This window comes from Sus scrofa, chromosome 4 (genome assembly GCF_000003025.6).
Source record: "Sus scrofa isolate TJ Tabasco breed Duroc chromosome 4, Sscrofa11.1, whole genome shotgun sequence".
NCBI lineage: Eukaryota > Metazoa > Chordata > Mammalia > Artiodactyla > Suidae > Sus > Sus scrofa.
The window spans coordinates 2,512,356-2,525,656 of record NC_010446.5 but is presented as its reverse complement, the minus strand read 5'-3'; the positions used below and the strand labels follow the sequence as shown (position 1 = coordinate 2,525,656).

The following is a 13,301-nucleotide window of genomic DNA, read 5'->3' as shown; positions in this document are numbered from 1 at the left end:
ACAGAGTAACACGCCTGCAAGACTGGGGACGGACCTCAAAAGCTGACGCTAAGTAAGGGACACTAGCCACAAAGGACCCCTACAGGAGCTCCCGTGGCGGCGCCTCGGCAACGAATCTAACATCCATGAGGACGGGGGTTCAATCCCTGGCCTTGCTCAGTGGGTTTAGGATCCAGCATTGCCGTGAGCTGTGGTGTAGGTCGAAGATGGGGCTCGGATCCTGCATTGCTGTGGTGTGGTGTAGGCCGGCAGCTACGGCTCTGATTCGACCGCTAGCCTGGGAACCTCCATATGCTGCGGGTGTGGCCCTAAAAAGACCAAAAAAAAAAAAAAGCAAAAACCGAGTGATGTCGTGTACAAGACGTGGGGGGAGGAAATACATATGCAGGAGCTCAGGGGACTTTGGAGGTGACAAAGCATGCCGCTGAGGACACGCCTATGGACGCTTCTGTGCAAACATTGTGCCCACTTCTCCGGGGTGTGTCCCGAGCGGGGCTGCTGGACCGTGTCATCACCAGGCGTGTGTCTGACTCTCTGAGGAGGCGTCTACCCCGGCTGCAGTGTTGGTTACACATCTGCCAGAGCCTGTCGAATGGCACGCTTAAAACCGGTCAGTTTCTTACATGTAAGTGACACCTCAATAAAGCGCATGTTTTCAGCAGAAATACAAGTTGCAAACAGAGAAATAAATCATAGTTAACCCTGCATTACACACTTTCCTGATGCATGATGCTCAGAGGAACAAAATGCCAGACGTCTACTTACTTTGGGCCGTGTAGACGCCTACGCCCGAGTCCAAAGTCAAGCGGCTGTGCTGGGAACCGCGTCGCTCCTGGGGCCGTCACCCACGGCCAGGCCTGCGGTGGGCGCGCTCGCTGCCGCCACTCCCCTCGGCGCCTCTCCAGCCCTTCGCAGGAGCCCTGCGCCCTTCAGCCCGGGGTTCCTTCCTCGTCTCCGGTCCGTCCCAGCCCCCGCCAGGATCCTCAGGTTGGACAAGACACATGCTTCCCTTTGAGTGGGTGTGTTTTCCAGCATGTCTAAGCGCCCGCAGCGGACGCTGCGCATCCGGCTTCCGGCGCCTTGGAGCCGTGTCCTGACCTAAAAATTATAATATAGCCTCTCCGTTTTGTTCGAAGAACCCAGCACAGAAGGACCTAAAAAAAACTGCAAATGGGAAGCAAACAAAAGGCTGATGCAGTGAAAGCCAGGGAGTCTCTGCGTGCGTGAGAGGCCAGATGTGAGATCTCTCACTGAATTCAGTTCTTTTCACCCGTGAATGTGCTTGTCTACCTCTGTCCCACCTGCGGTCCTCTGCTCCTGGGAGCATCCCAGGGCATATACCTCCCAAACCCAATTTAGTCAGCGCGGATCTGGTGAGGCCCAGACAGCAGCTACAAACAGATGCAAGTACGACTTTCTCTGGTTTTCCAATAAAAATGAAACTTAACAAAAGCCCTCTGTTGAGACTGTTAAAAGAAGGTAGGAGGGCGCTATGTGGGAATAAGAGGAAATATTTCGCTAAACAAAAAACGTAGAAGTTCTACACGGTGTGATCCAATTTTTCGTAAAAAAAAAAAAAAAAAAAAGATTTGCATCAGCCCGAGCGGGTTGGGGTGGGGTCTGGGGCACCCACCGTCCACTGCCCCCTCCTCAACCCTCGCTCTGTGCATCTGGGGCGGGGTTAGGTCGGGCTGGGCGGACAGCAGGGGGCGCCGTGCACTCGCCTGAGCTGGGAAGGGAATGGGGAGGCGGGGAGGGGTCAGGCTCCAAGTCTCTCGTCACAGGCAGAGCCTGAGGCTCCTGCCTGCACCCTGCCCCGCCCCCGCACAAAGAGGAATGTGGGGACCCCTTGGTCCCCATGACAGGGAGGTGCACCCAGGTACTGTCTTCAGGTCACAGCGTAGGACCAAGGTCCAGGGGCCTCCCAGCCTCTGACACCCCGATGCCCAAGCTCGACCCCAGGGCCCCTCGGTGACCTCCTCCCGCCACGACCCCCCCCCACGACCCCCCTTTTCCTCCCCTTCCCCAGGCCGGCCTGCTCCCTGCTCAGGTGGGTCCTGAGTCTGCAGCTCTGCAGGGTGACCCTGGCGAGCCCCACCCCCTTCCTTTCCTCTGCTGTCAACTGCAGGGTGACAGCTGCCGCAGCCGACCAGGGCCCCACCCGGGCTGTGACACTCACCGCTGGGGGCTCTCTGGCTGGCTGATGGTAACCAGGGCTGTTCCCGAGTCCCCTTCCCAGGAGTCTGGACCCCGCTGCCTGCCCACCAGACAGGCCTCGGAAGGAAGGGCTGCTGGGTGTTTGGCCGGGGTCTTGGCTGTCGGGTCAGCAGCACAGTCAGCAGGATGGGTGCGTGTCACCCCAGCCGACTCGGCCTGGATCCCACCTCCGGCAGGGCCCCAAGGGTTCAGACGTGGACCCCAGGTTTGGAGCTGGGGGACGAGCCCATACCTCATCCACTCCCAGCAGCAGGCCTCGGTCAGGGCAGGGGGTCACTGCTCTCCCCATACTGGACTCTCCTGGGCCAGCGGGGAAGGGGGGGCCCTGGGCCCTCAGCACCCCCACCCCCAAGGCAGAGAGAGGGGCTGCAGGAAGTGACAGACACACCGCACTGGCACCTGGTCGGGAAAGGTTTATTAAGATACAACCACGGAGGTGACAGAGCAGAGCCGACGCAGGGAGGGCCGGGTCTACGCGCGGAGGTGAGCGCCACGTGGACAGGCCTGTGCACGGGTGTGGGGGACAGACAGCGCCCGGCAGCTGCAGCTCCCGGGAAGAGGCACGGGGCCAGGGGCCCTGCGTGGACACACAGACCCCAGGCTGCTTCCGCCCACCCCGTAAAAAGTTGAGTAATGCGAGCGAGTACTCTTCCTCACAGTCCCTTCCTCATGAAGCATCATGTGTCTAACACACACTTGTATCACCGCTAGAATCAGCGAGAGCTAGGACAGTGCTCCAACTTAATAAGTTGATAAAAAGTTGTCCTGTGGCCAGTTCACAATGGAACTAAATAAGTTTTGTTCCGAGATGCCCCGGAGTTTCTCTGGTAACAAGGGGCATTTCCAATAATCGGCTTGTCCTGCCACCCCGAGCGTCTCGGTCCACAGCACCGGAGACACGCAGACCGCTCAGCTCGCCGCCGGAGGTCCCAGCGGAGCCGGCCCAGTCCCGAGGGTGACCGGCAGAGGGGCCAGGTCCGGGGTGGCCGGCTCCCCAAGAGGAGGTAATGAGAAGGTGAAGGCAGAGCCCCCAAGCGTGCGGGTATCCGAGGGTCGTGCCGCGTCCACGGCACCCGACAACCGCGCCCAGGGTGCTCAGTTAGTGGGTTCTGGGGGGCAGCCCCTCCAGCGGGCCCGGAAGCCGGCAGGAAGATGGATGTGGCGTCTCAGCAGCAGCCGCCCGCAGATGGGACAGGACAGACGGCCGTGCATCTTCCCGGCGGCAGCCCTCAAGGAGGACCCTGGCAGGTGCGCCTGCGCTCACGGCCGGGGGCTGAAGGTGGACAGAAGCCGGGGCACCAGCTCGAAGTCGCTTCGCATCACGTGAACGTGGAGGCGTCTCTGTCGCCGCCTGCCGTGCACACCGTCAGCCCCGGGAGGGAAAGGCTGGTACCTTTGGAGTGATGTTCAGACACGCCGCACAAACAGCACAGGCGGCAGAGGCCCGGGCCACCAGGGAGAGAAGACTGCCCTTTCGCACAGCCTAGGTCACTCCTGCCCTCGGAGAGGCTCCACTTTGGGGGGGGGGGACACAGAGCGACCTCGCCACACACCTGTGCCTTGAGAAACACACCTGAGGACTATCTGGGGCCCAGCCCCCACCTCCCAGCCGGAACACTGCTGGTCCCCGGAACTCCTGGGGCAGCTCAGCAGGCTGGACCCCACGGCCAGCCCTCCAGCCACCTGGGAGCGTCACTGTGCTAAATGCAGACACCATGGGGACAAAGGGCCACCTGGCTGACACCGATGGCCTCCACGCCTTCCCCTGGGTGCCCTCCTGCCAGGCGCAGACTGTGCCGCGTGTCTGGGGCATCTCTAAGATTCTGCACTCAGCTGACTTTTATAGGGAACAAAAGATGCAAGTCAGACCTACCCCCTTTTGGCAACTAGTCCACTCATATTACGTGGTGACCAACCAAATCCCTGCCAAACCCACTCCCAGCCCTCTGACCTGTGACCCCCACTCCCAGCTGTCTCTAGCCTCAGCCACCCGGCCAGCGGACCCAGTGGCGCCACAGCCCACTGACCACAGCCTGACCAGTCCCCTCGGCTGGCGCATGGGACGGAGGACCTTTCCAGGGAGTGGGCCACAGAGGACCTGCTCTGGGGCAGACGCCGCCTCCCCGCCGAGTCTGAGGTGCAGCATTAGAGAGCACGCACGCCTGCCACAGTCGGCCTGCCTCGCTCAGCCTTTCTTAAGACACTAGGTGACGACACAGAGTTTCAAGTCAGTGCAACCTGGGAATAATCTCACTGCAAGGATGGAGCGGAGCTGAAAGCACTCACCCCAAGCACCCCAACACACACACCTGCCTGCTCAACGGCCCCCCACCTGCGAGGGGCCGGGAGGGCACTGTCGGAGGCCAGCTCCACAACTGCTCCTCTGGTGCAGACTGCAAGGCACCTGCTCGCCCAGACAGACGCAGTAAGACACGCTTTGGTCATGAACATCCAAAGGGCTTCGGAACCTGTGCAAACCTGCCCAGTGCAACCACCGCTGCCCCGAGGGGCCGACAGCAGCCACGCGCCTCGCATGCCTTCACCGCGGGCACGTTCCAGTGAGTTCTTGTCCTCAAGGCGGCTTCAACGAAACATCCTCGGGTGTCTTCACTCTTCCAGATGACGATCGAGTGTCGGGCTGGGGTCTGGAAGGTTGTCAACAGGCTTTTCAGGCGGTGGTCCTGCTGTAAGCCCCTCCGGCCCCAGGTGGGCCCTGGGCCAGCTGCACGTCGCTGAGCACTGGCCATGGACACGGGCGGGCCCAGGGGGTGCTGCCCCTCCGGCTGGCCACCTCCGAGCCTGACTTGGGCTGTACGACCCCTCCCTGCATTCTCTGCTTTCTGGCCTCCCTGTCTTCTCACTGCCAGAGACCCCGGGGAGCAAAGCAGCCACGCAGCAGCAGCCGTCGGGACGGCGTGACCACAGCCAAGACCGCGGCAGAGGCGGCCCCCATCCTAAAGCCACTCGGGCGGTCCAACTGCGTTATCAGGGAGCTGCCAGGGCACCTGTGGGGGCACACTGGCTGGCCAGGGGCATCAGTGGGGGTGGCAGGAACGCTGGCCGGGCCTGCGGTGGTAGGATGGATTTCCTGTCCCAGGCTGCTCTCCAGGGCACGCACATGGAAAGTGCTTGTGTCTTCTGGTTGGTTCTGCATGATCCTGTGCTTCTGAGGGGAGCGACACGTGGCCCGTGGACGCGTCCGATGCGGACGGGGACCGCTGCTCCTCAGACACGAGTCACAGCCTGCAAGGTGCCCCCAGCGACCGAGACAGGGCAAGACCAGAGGCCGGCCAAGTACAGTAAACACAGCTGTTCCTTTCGATACATAGAAAATTCAAGTCGTTTATTTAAAAACTGCTTAGTTTCATCTTGAAATAGATATATAGATATATTGGCTTTAGAATGTGATCATATTGCAGCATGATTCTCATGCACTTTAAAGTACTTTATTTAAAAAAAAAAACCATCAACTTGAGGCAGCGAAGTATCACAACTGTCTCCCTCTCCCCGGAAAGAGCAGGCCGTCCTCCTCCTCCTGAGATCGGCAAACGCAGACTGACGGTCCCGAAGAGGCCAAAGCAGAAACTGCTTAGTTATAAAGAGACTGTGGTTCGAAGAGCATGTTTCCAAGCAGCTGCGGAGGTGACGACAGCGCCGCCCGGGCACCCGAGCTTGGTGCTCCCGGGACCCAGGAATTCCGCTCGAGCTGACCCATGAGGGGACCTTCCTTCTGTCCCAAAGACACCCTCTCTTCACCGTGAGACGGTTCCGATTGTGGCAGCAAGTGGGGTGCAGGCGCGGAGGCCAGAGGAGCACGGGCCTGGCGGCGGGAGCTCTGCCCGTCGTCTGTCTCCCCAGCGAGTGGCTGAAAGATGGGCCAAAGTGCCAGGCGAGGCACAGCCCCTCTGGGGGCCCTGGGACAAAGAGGGGCCGGGGGCTGGGCACGCGTGGGGCCAAACTGCCAGCTCCAGGCCGCCCCGCGGGCCTCCCGTCCCAGCCCGTGACTCGCCCTGGTCTCCCCGTGAGAATCCCGGGGCCCTGCCTCCTCCCAGCTTTGGTGTCGCTGCTGCCACCGCCCGCCGCCCCGGAGCAGGGCTGACCGGGCACAATCTGCAAAACTCTGAGGGAAACAGGAGATGCTGTTCTTCTAAGAAAACCACAGTTTGGGGGGAAAAAAAGAACTTTTTCCCCCGAAAATAATCAAAGAGAAAAATACTCTCCAAGAGCTGCAGCACCAACAAAATGTGACGAGATCTGACAGAACGTCCAAATACCTGTAGGCATCCACAGGGGAAAAATTGGATAAAAATGTTTTAGTCACTGACTACACGACTGTTATCTGAAGTATTCAGATAAGATATAGCAAAGGACATCATATATTTTGTTTTCAATGATGACTTTAGAAATGCAGAAATCTTACTTTTTTTCTAAATTGCTTATTGTCTATATTGTAAATTTGGTTTACAGTTTTAAAACATGCAGAATAATATACCTGCAGAATAAGAGATACCGTTGAAATTAGAAGATCTTTTTCGATTAAAAAAAAAAGATTTCAAACGATTTCTTTTAATTGTGGAAAACGCAGTGAACGCGGCTGGCATTGTTGCCTCGTGGCGCAAACCTCCCCCACGGCTACCGCGCCTCGGCTGTGCCAAGCGGCTCTGGGTTGTGCGGCCGCCCAGGCCGAAGCAGCCAGCCTGCGGGGCGGCGTGCGCCCCCTGCCTCCCTGCGCCCCGGGACGCGCGGGCCAGCGCGGCTCAGACCATGGACTCGGTCTCCACGGGCCCCTGCGGGCCCTCCTTCCGGGACAGCCGCAGCACGGTGGGCTTCTCGCCGCCGCCGCTCCCGCCTTCGCCCAGCGGCTGGGAAGACAAGCCCTTCTGCTCCTCCTTGGCCTCTTCGGACACCTCGGGGTAGATGACCAGGAAGGTGGCCGTCAGGAAGCCCAGGAAAGAGCCCACGGAGGCCACCATGGGGATGACGCGCACAGTCCCAACGGCGTCGACCACGCCGCCCAGGGCGGAGGCCACCAGGATCTGGGAGATGTAGACCTGGCAGGAGAGGATGGCGCAGTCTATGCCAAAGCCTCGCCTGGAGCTCCCGGGGCTGTGCTGGACGTACTGCAAGAGAACATGGTCAGAGGGCCGGCGGTTACACATCCACGCGGCCGGAACGGTGGCTCAGAAGCCTGGACCCAAGCCTGCCTGACCCCCGGCTGCTGGGCGACCACGCCGCCTGGCTCCCTGACCCCGTCTCACTCCTTCTGGACACAGCACTGGCGGTTCTGGCCGTTGTGATAAGGCAAGGAAGGTAAGTAACACGTGTTAGGACTCGGCACGGGGACCCTCCGAGGTGGTACAGCGGGTTAAGGAGCCGGCACTGCTGCAGCTGGGGCACACCTGCAGGTGCAGCTCGGGTTCAATCCCCGGCCCATACGCCACAGGGCCAAGAAAAAAGCCCAGAAGCTTATTCTAACATTTAAATGAAAAGGAGGTGGTCACGAGACGCCAAGACAATCTGGAAGAAGCAGCAGATTCCCAGACAGACGCCACCAGATTCCAAGCCTTGTAAAACTACCCGAGACAGGGGAGCTTCTGAGGACAGACCGACCGCGGTTTGATCTTCCACCTTAAGTCAGACAGAGACACCCCCCCCCGCCACAGTCTCTCCCGGGGGACCGCAGGCTGAGGGTGCAGGTGCAAGAGAAGGTGTGGGCAAGAAAGTTCTGGGCGGCAGCAGCGGTGACCCCCACCCACGCCGCCCCCAGCCGGAAGGATGGAAGAACCCGGGCGAGAGCGCGGAAGTGGGAATCACAGGCCCGAGGGGAGACAGAGGCAGCAGACCGGCTGGCTTATGACGTTCAAAAATCAGCACGACCAGCCACGGCGTCAGAAGCCAGGGCGTGAACTTGTCACGCTCTGCGCCCAGTCTGGCTGGTGCTGCGAGTGTCTTTTCCCCGCTGCCCAGCCACGAGACTGTTCACCGACCCCTGCAGACACTTCTGCAGCCCGGTTGGACCTCAGCTCCACAGCGGATGTAAAAGACAACGCTGTTTTCAGGGCGTCCACGGGCTGTGTGTTTGGCGACGCCCAATCACGGTGCATTTCTTTTGCTTTCCTAGTTTTGTACATGGTGTGATCAGGACTAAAGGTCCTTGGGTTTGGGGAGAGACCATGGTGAGCTTTCCTGTGTTTTTCTCTTCCCCCCAGAGGGTCTGCAGCCGCCCTGAGAGCCTGCCCGGGGCTACGGAGCCTCTGAAAGGCGGCCCTTCTGCTACGAGAGGTGCTGCAGGTGGACGTAAACGCCGCGTGTCAGAGCCTCGGGGAGCAGACAAAGCAGCTCCATTTTCTACGACAACGCGGCAGCGCTGCGCGGATGTCCCTGAGCTACTGGGGTAGGTGACGTGCTGTTAAAATGGATGTCACCTGCCTTGTCGCTGTTCCAATGTGGCTACGCGGGACGGGACAGTGCTGGGCAGAGCTCCCCTCCCCTGGGGGCCTGTGAGGGGAACCTGGGAGCCAGGCAGCCACGCTTCTCCAAACCGCAACCCCGTGAGAGGCACCTGAAGCCCCCGCCCCGGGTGCCAGCCGCGGGAGGGGCAGGGGGCCCCGGGCCCTGGACCGCCCCCTTCCGGGCCACTTCAGAGCTCCCCCCAGGGGACTGTCGTGTCTCGAACGTCTCCCCCGACCCCACCCCCAGCAGGTACAGAGCTCGGTCCGGGGCTGAGAGGGGAACCAGCCCGAGCTCTGGAGCCAGCCAGGTCTGATGCGCGTCCTGGGCTGGTGATGCGGCGCCCCGGGACCTCGCCCGCCCCCGCGGCCCCTCCGGCCACGCACCTCCTTGATGTCGTGGTACTGGCCGAGCAGGGCGTAGGGGCAGTAGGAGATGCTCATGGAGACGACGCCCATGGTGCTGATCATGACCATGGCCACGTAGACGTTGGCGAACATGGCCATCACCGCCGTGCCCAGCGAGAAGCCCAGCGTCCCCAGCACGTAGATGACCCTGATGCTCAGGTCGTAGTTGTCCAGGTACTTCTGCAGCAGGGCTGCGGGGATGCGAGGCCACCGGTGACCAGTGGGCGCGGCCTGCTGGCTCCCCCCCCCCCAGCCCGCCTCCTCCTGGCCCGGCCTCTGTCCCTGCGCCCCCGCCGCCGCGCACAGACCCCACTGTGGTGCCTGACACTCCCCCGGAGCAGGGCTGCGGCTCGCTGGGCCCCACTCTGCTACCAGGGGCCCCACTCCGTCTTGGTTCCCGACCCCAGGACCCGGCCCCACCCTGCAGCTCCCTCGGGCCTCCCTGCCCTGCCAGGTCCTTCCACCGACCCGGTGCCCGCTCGGGGGGCCTCGTCCTAACTCGAGAACTGCGCTGTGGCTGGTTCTCCTCCCGGGGGCCCACCCTCTGGGTCTGCGTTAGGGTTAGGGTAGGCTGCTGTCCACCCTCCTGACCCAGCCGTCCTAGGAACTCAGCACCGGCTGCCTCCTGCTACTGGCAGTCACCCTACTCGTTCCTGGGGAGAAAACAGGCCGGGGGCCCAGCCTAGACTGGCCCAGGAGACCCTCTCTGCGCCATTTCCAGAAGGGGTGCCGCCATGTGGCTCCCAGGACCGAAGCGTGGCACCCTGAAGCCCTGCGCTCCTGGACACAGCTGACCCCCAGGGAAAGGCCTCTGTCCAGCCGCCCTGACCGCGGGCAGGCCCTGACCCACTGCACGCCTTCAGGCAAGAGCAGGATGCCTGGCCCACCTCTCCCTGGCTTCCTGGCTCGGGGCACGGCTGGGCAGCGCTGCCATTACCCCAGGGGCCCCAGGCAGGCGCCTGCATGGAGGACAGCCCGCCGAGGGTCTCGGGACATCAGCTGCAGCGGCTCATCCCCCAAATGCACAGGTTTCAATGCCGCTGTGCAGTCAGGGCCCACTGTCCGCGGGGCAGGACGCTGCCTGTCTTTCTGGTGGCCGAGCAGCTGCCCAAGGGCCGCTTACCTGAGCAGGTCGCACCTGTGGCCGCGTAGATGACCAGTCCCCAGCAGCCCATCTTCACGCCCGAGTTGTAGGCCTGCCAGGCCGTAGAGTTGGACGGGGCCTGTTTGAGAAACGGGACTGGGCTTCAGGGGGCGGGAACGGCATGCTGCACCTCCAGGGAAAGGGGGTTATTTTGCTCTTAGCTGCAGGCAAGCTGGTTACCGCAGGCGATGGAAACACCGCATGGAGGCAAAGTAGCCACGGCCCAGGTCGGGCTGCAGAGGGTGATTCGCAAGACCTACCCCAGCCCCGCTCCCGCCTATGCCCCCTGGGAGCCCAGCGTTGGCACAGAGCAGCTCAGAGACTGGGGAGGCCCGAGCCGGTACTGCGGCCATCCTGGCCCTCCTGCCCAACCTCGGGCACACAGGTACAGGTAGATGTGAGCCAGCTGATGCCGTGGAGACTGGAGGCCATGCCCAGCTGACCAGGCCACAAGTAACCACAGTTGGCTATTCTATGCCCCAAGTCCCGGGGTGGTCTGTACTTGGCGAGAGCTGGCATGGGGCCCGTCTCTGGCTCCACTGTGCTCCTGCAGGTGTGACAGCCTGGCAGTTTGCTTGCCGTGGGCCCAGGTGTGAACCCCTCTCAGGGTCACGTGATGACCCCCGACCACATTAACCGTGGGAGACACACAGGCCAGCACCGGAGCCCCGCACACACCCACCCGGATGCTGGGCTGAATGCGTGCTGGTGGCCTGCCAGACGCTGGGGCCGCCCTGAGCTCAGGGCACCGCCTAGCTTCCCCAAGTCTCCTGTGTCTCTCACAAGTGGCTGCGAGTGTCCCGAGTGGGGTCTGAGCGCTCACCTTGGGGTCCCCCTCGAAGATGACCTGGCCCATGAAGTCAGTGTAGAACACGGCCTCGGCGATGACGGAGAACCAGGTGAGCAGGTGGCAGAGGCAGAGCCGCACCAGCTCCTTGGGCATCTTCAGCATGGACAGCCACAGCAGCCGCACGGTGGTCTCGCCCTCCCCCTCCTCGCTCTCTGTGTCCCCGCTGGACGTGGTGGCCCCGCTCTGGTTCCGGCGCCGGCAGCGCTGCCGCTGCCGCTTCTGCAGGTCGTAGAGGTCGCTCATGCTGCGCGAGGGCTTGATCAAAACCACGGCGTTGGCCCGCCGGTAGCGGTAGCGGTGGGACCCGATCTTGCCGTAGTAGGAGAAGGTGCTGGAAGCCTGCCGGCGGAACATGTGCCGGCGCCGCCGCACGGAGCCCGATGCGACCGGGGGCTTCACGTCCGCCCTGCTGAAGCCGACGAGGCCGTCGCATGGCGGGGAGCCGCCCCCGTTCGGGAGCTGGGCTGCGTCCAGGTGGTTCTCCAGCAGGGTCTCGTCCTCCCCGGCGGGCTCCCGCCGCAGCGGGGGCAGGCGCGGCGGCCGGGCGCGGGCGAGCTCCTGGCTGGTGCTGCGGGGCGTGCTGGGGTAGGAGGCGTCCTGGAAGATGGAGGGCTCGATGTCGCGCAGGAAGAGCAGCTCGGGCTCCAGGTCCAGCGCGGCGTCGGGCACGTGCAGCACCGAGTCGCTCTTGCTGCGCGCCAGGCCCGCGTCCAGGTAGTCCAGGGCCAGCTCGTGCTCCGACTGCACCTCGTCGGGGAACAGGGGGCCGCCGTCCAGGACGCTGGCGCGGAGGCCGGGAGCCAGCGCGTCGGCCGCCTCCACGCTGCGCTCCTGCTGGGGGCTGTACTGCTCCTCCTCGATGCTGAGCAGGTGCAGGGCCACCGACACCGTGAAGACGATGGCCGCGAAGAAGAAGAGCACCTGGTTCTGCGTGCGGAACCAGGAGCCCAGGAAGGTCTGGGTCCAGTCCAGCCCCCCCAGCACGTAGCCGATGGCCCCACCAAGGCCTGAGGGACAGGAGCGAACGGGACAGCCATGAGGGCTGCGGCAGCCTCGGCCCCCGGCGGGGGAGACCGGCCGGGAGGGACCCAGACCCACCCCGCCCCCAACCGCAGGGGAAAGGATGGCGGAACAAGGACGGCGGCCGACCCCAGGTCTGGGATCCTGACCTGACGGATTCTGCGTCATGAACCAAGAGGGACGGGCACTGGGACGGGAAGCAGGTGGCCACTCTGGGGGGAACCACCACCCCCTAAGCTCAGGACTCCACCAACCTCCCATCGACCTGAAGGCTGCCGGCCACAGGGAGCGGCCCGCACAGGGAGGGCCCTCCCGACCCCAGACCAGTCACTGGCCCAGCTGGGGTCCTGCCTGCCGCCTCGCCCACCGGGGTCGGAGGGAAGCCGCCTCACCCACCCACCCCCGACCTCAGACAAGCCCGGCGAGGCCCGGGCAGCGGGGGCCGGGGTCAAGGGTGCGCTCTCACCGGCAGAGAAGGCGTGGATGTTCAGAGCCATGTCCTGCTCCTCGCTGTCCACCACGTCCAGCAGGTAGGCTCGGATGGGCCCCTCGGTGGCGTCAGCGCTGAAATCCAGGACCACCACTCCCAGCACCGTGAGCACGATGCCAATGGGCTGCCGGTTGGGGACATCGCCGAGGGACAGACCTGGCCAGGCACGAGGGAGCAGCCGAACCTCAGCGCCCAGGTGCAGGCAGGGGCCTCCCAGGGGGACGGTGGCCTCCCACCCCAGCCAGAGGCGATGGGCTCCTTGGCACAGACTCTCCGTACGGAAGGGGAGCTGCGCTTTTCCCGTTTCTGCATCTGCAGCGTTTTGTCTCGCTGCTCGCATCACTCTCCAGTGGGCCTCGCGGAGCTCGCTCGCCTTCACGCTTTGTAACTCAAAACGGGGAGCGGCCCCTCCTGCCTGCCTTCACGGGGGCTGCCTGGAGCGCCAAGAGCATCGAGAAAAGGGGGCGTGGGACAGGCCCGGGCGCTCACAGCACCGACGTGCACCCTGTCGGGAGGCCAAGGTCAGCTGCCTCGAGGGAGCAGGTGTGCCTGCCGGCCTAGGGTCTGCGCCTCCGCAACACGTGGGTTTTCCTGACCATCCCAGCGCCGCTGGGTTCCTCGGACACTGCGACGTCACAGGGGACAGCTCGGCTGGACTCCGACTGAGGGAGGCTCACAGCGCACACTTTCCAACTCGCTTTGCAGGGACTTAACCTGTGGAGG

The 13,301-nt window shown here is 63.1% G+C and overlaps 1 protein-coding gene across 4 annotated transcripts in view; it reads right to left on the bottom strand.

Annotated features, from left to right (window-relative positions):
- Positions 2,616–13,301, bottom strand: part of SLC45A4 (solute carrier family 45 member 4) — a 51,773-nt gene continuing 41,087 nt past the window's right edge. For 2 of the 4 annotated variants that reach the window (XM_013996447.2, XM_013996446.2), the window contains exons 3-7: positions 12,555–12,734; positions 11,042–12,075; positions 10,198–10,297; positions 9,054–9,265; positions 2,616–6,491 (exon numbers count right to left, since the gene is read on the bottom strand). In XM_013996447.2, coding sequence (XP_013851901.2) covers positions 5,970–6,491; positions 9,054–9,265; positions 10,198–10,297; positions 11,042–12,075; positions 12,555–12,734 — 2,048 coding nt within the window. In that variant the 3' untranslated portion in view covers positions 2,616–5,969. Of the gene's footprint in view, positions 7,338–9,053; positions 9,266–10,197; positions 10,298–11,041; positions 12,076–12,554; positions 12,735–13,301 lie in introns of all 4 variants that reach the window. The other 2 variants (XM_013996448.2, XM_013996449.2) reach the window with 2 other exon arrangements.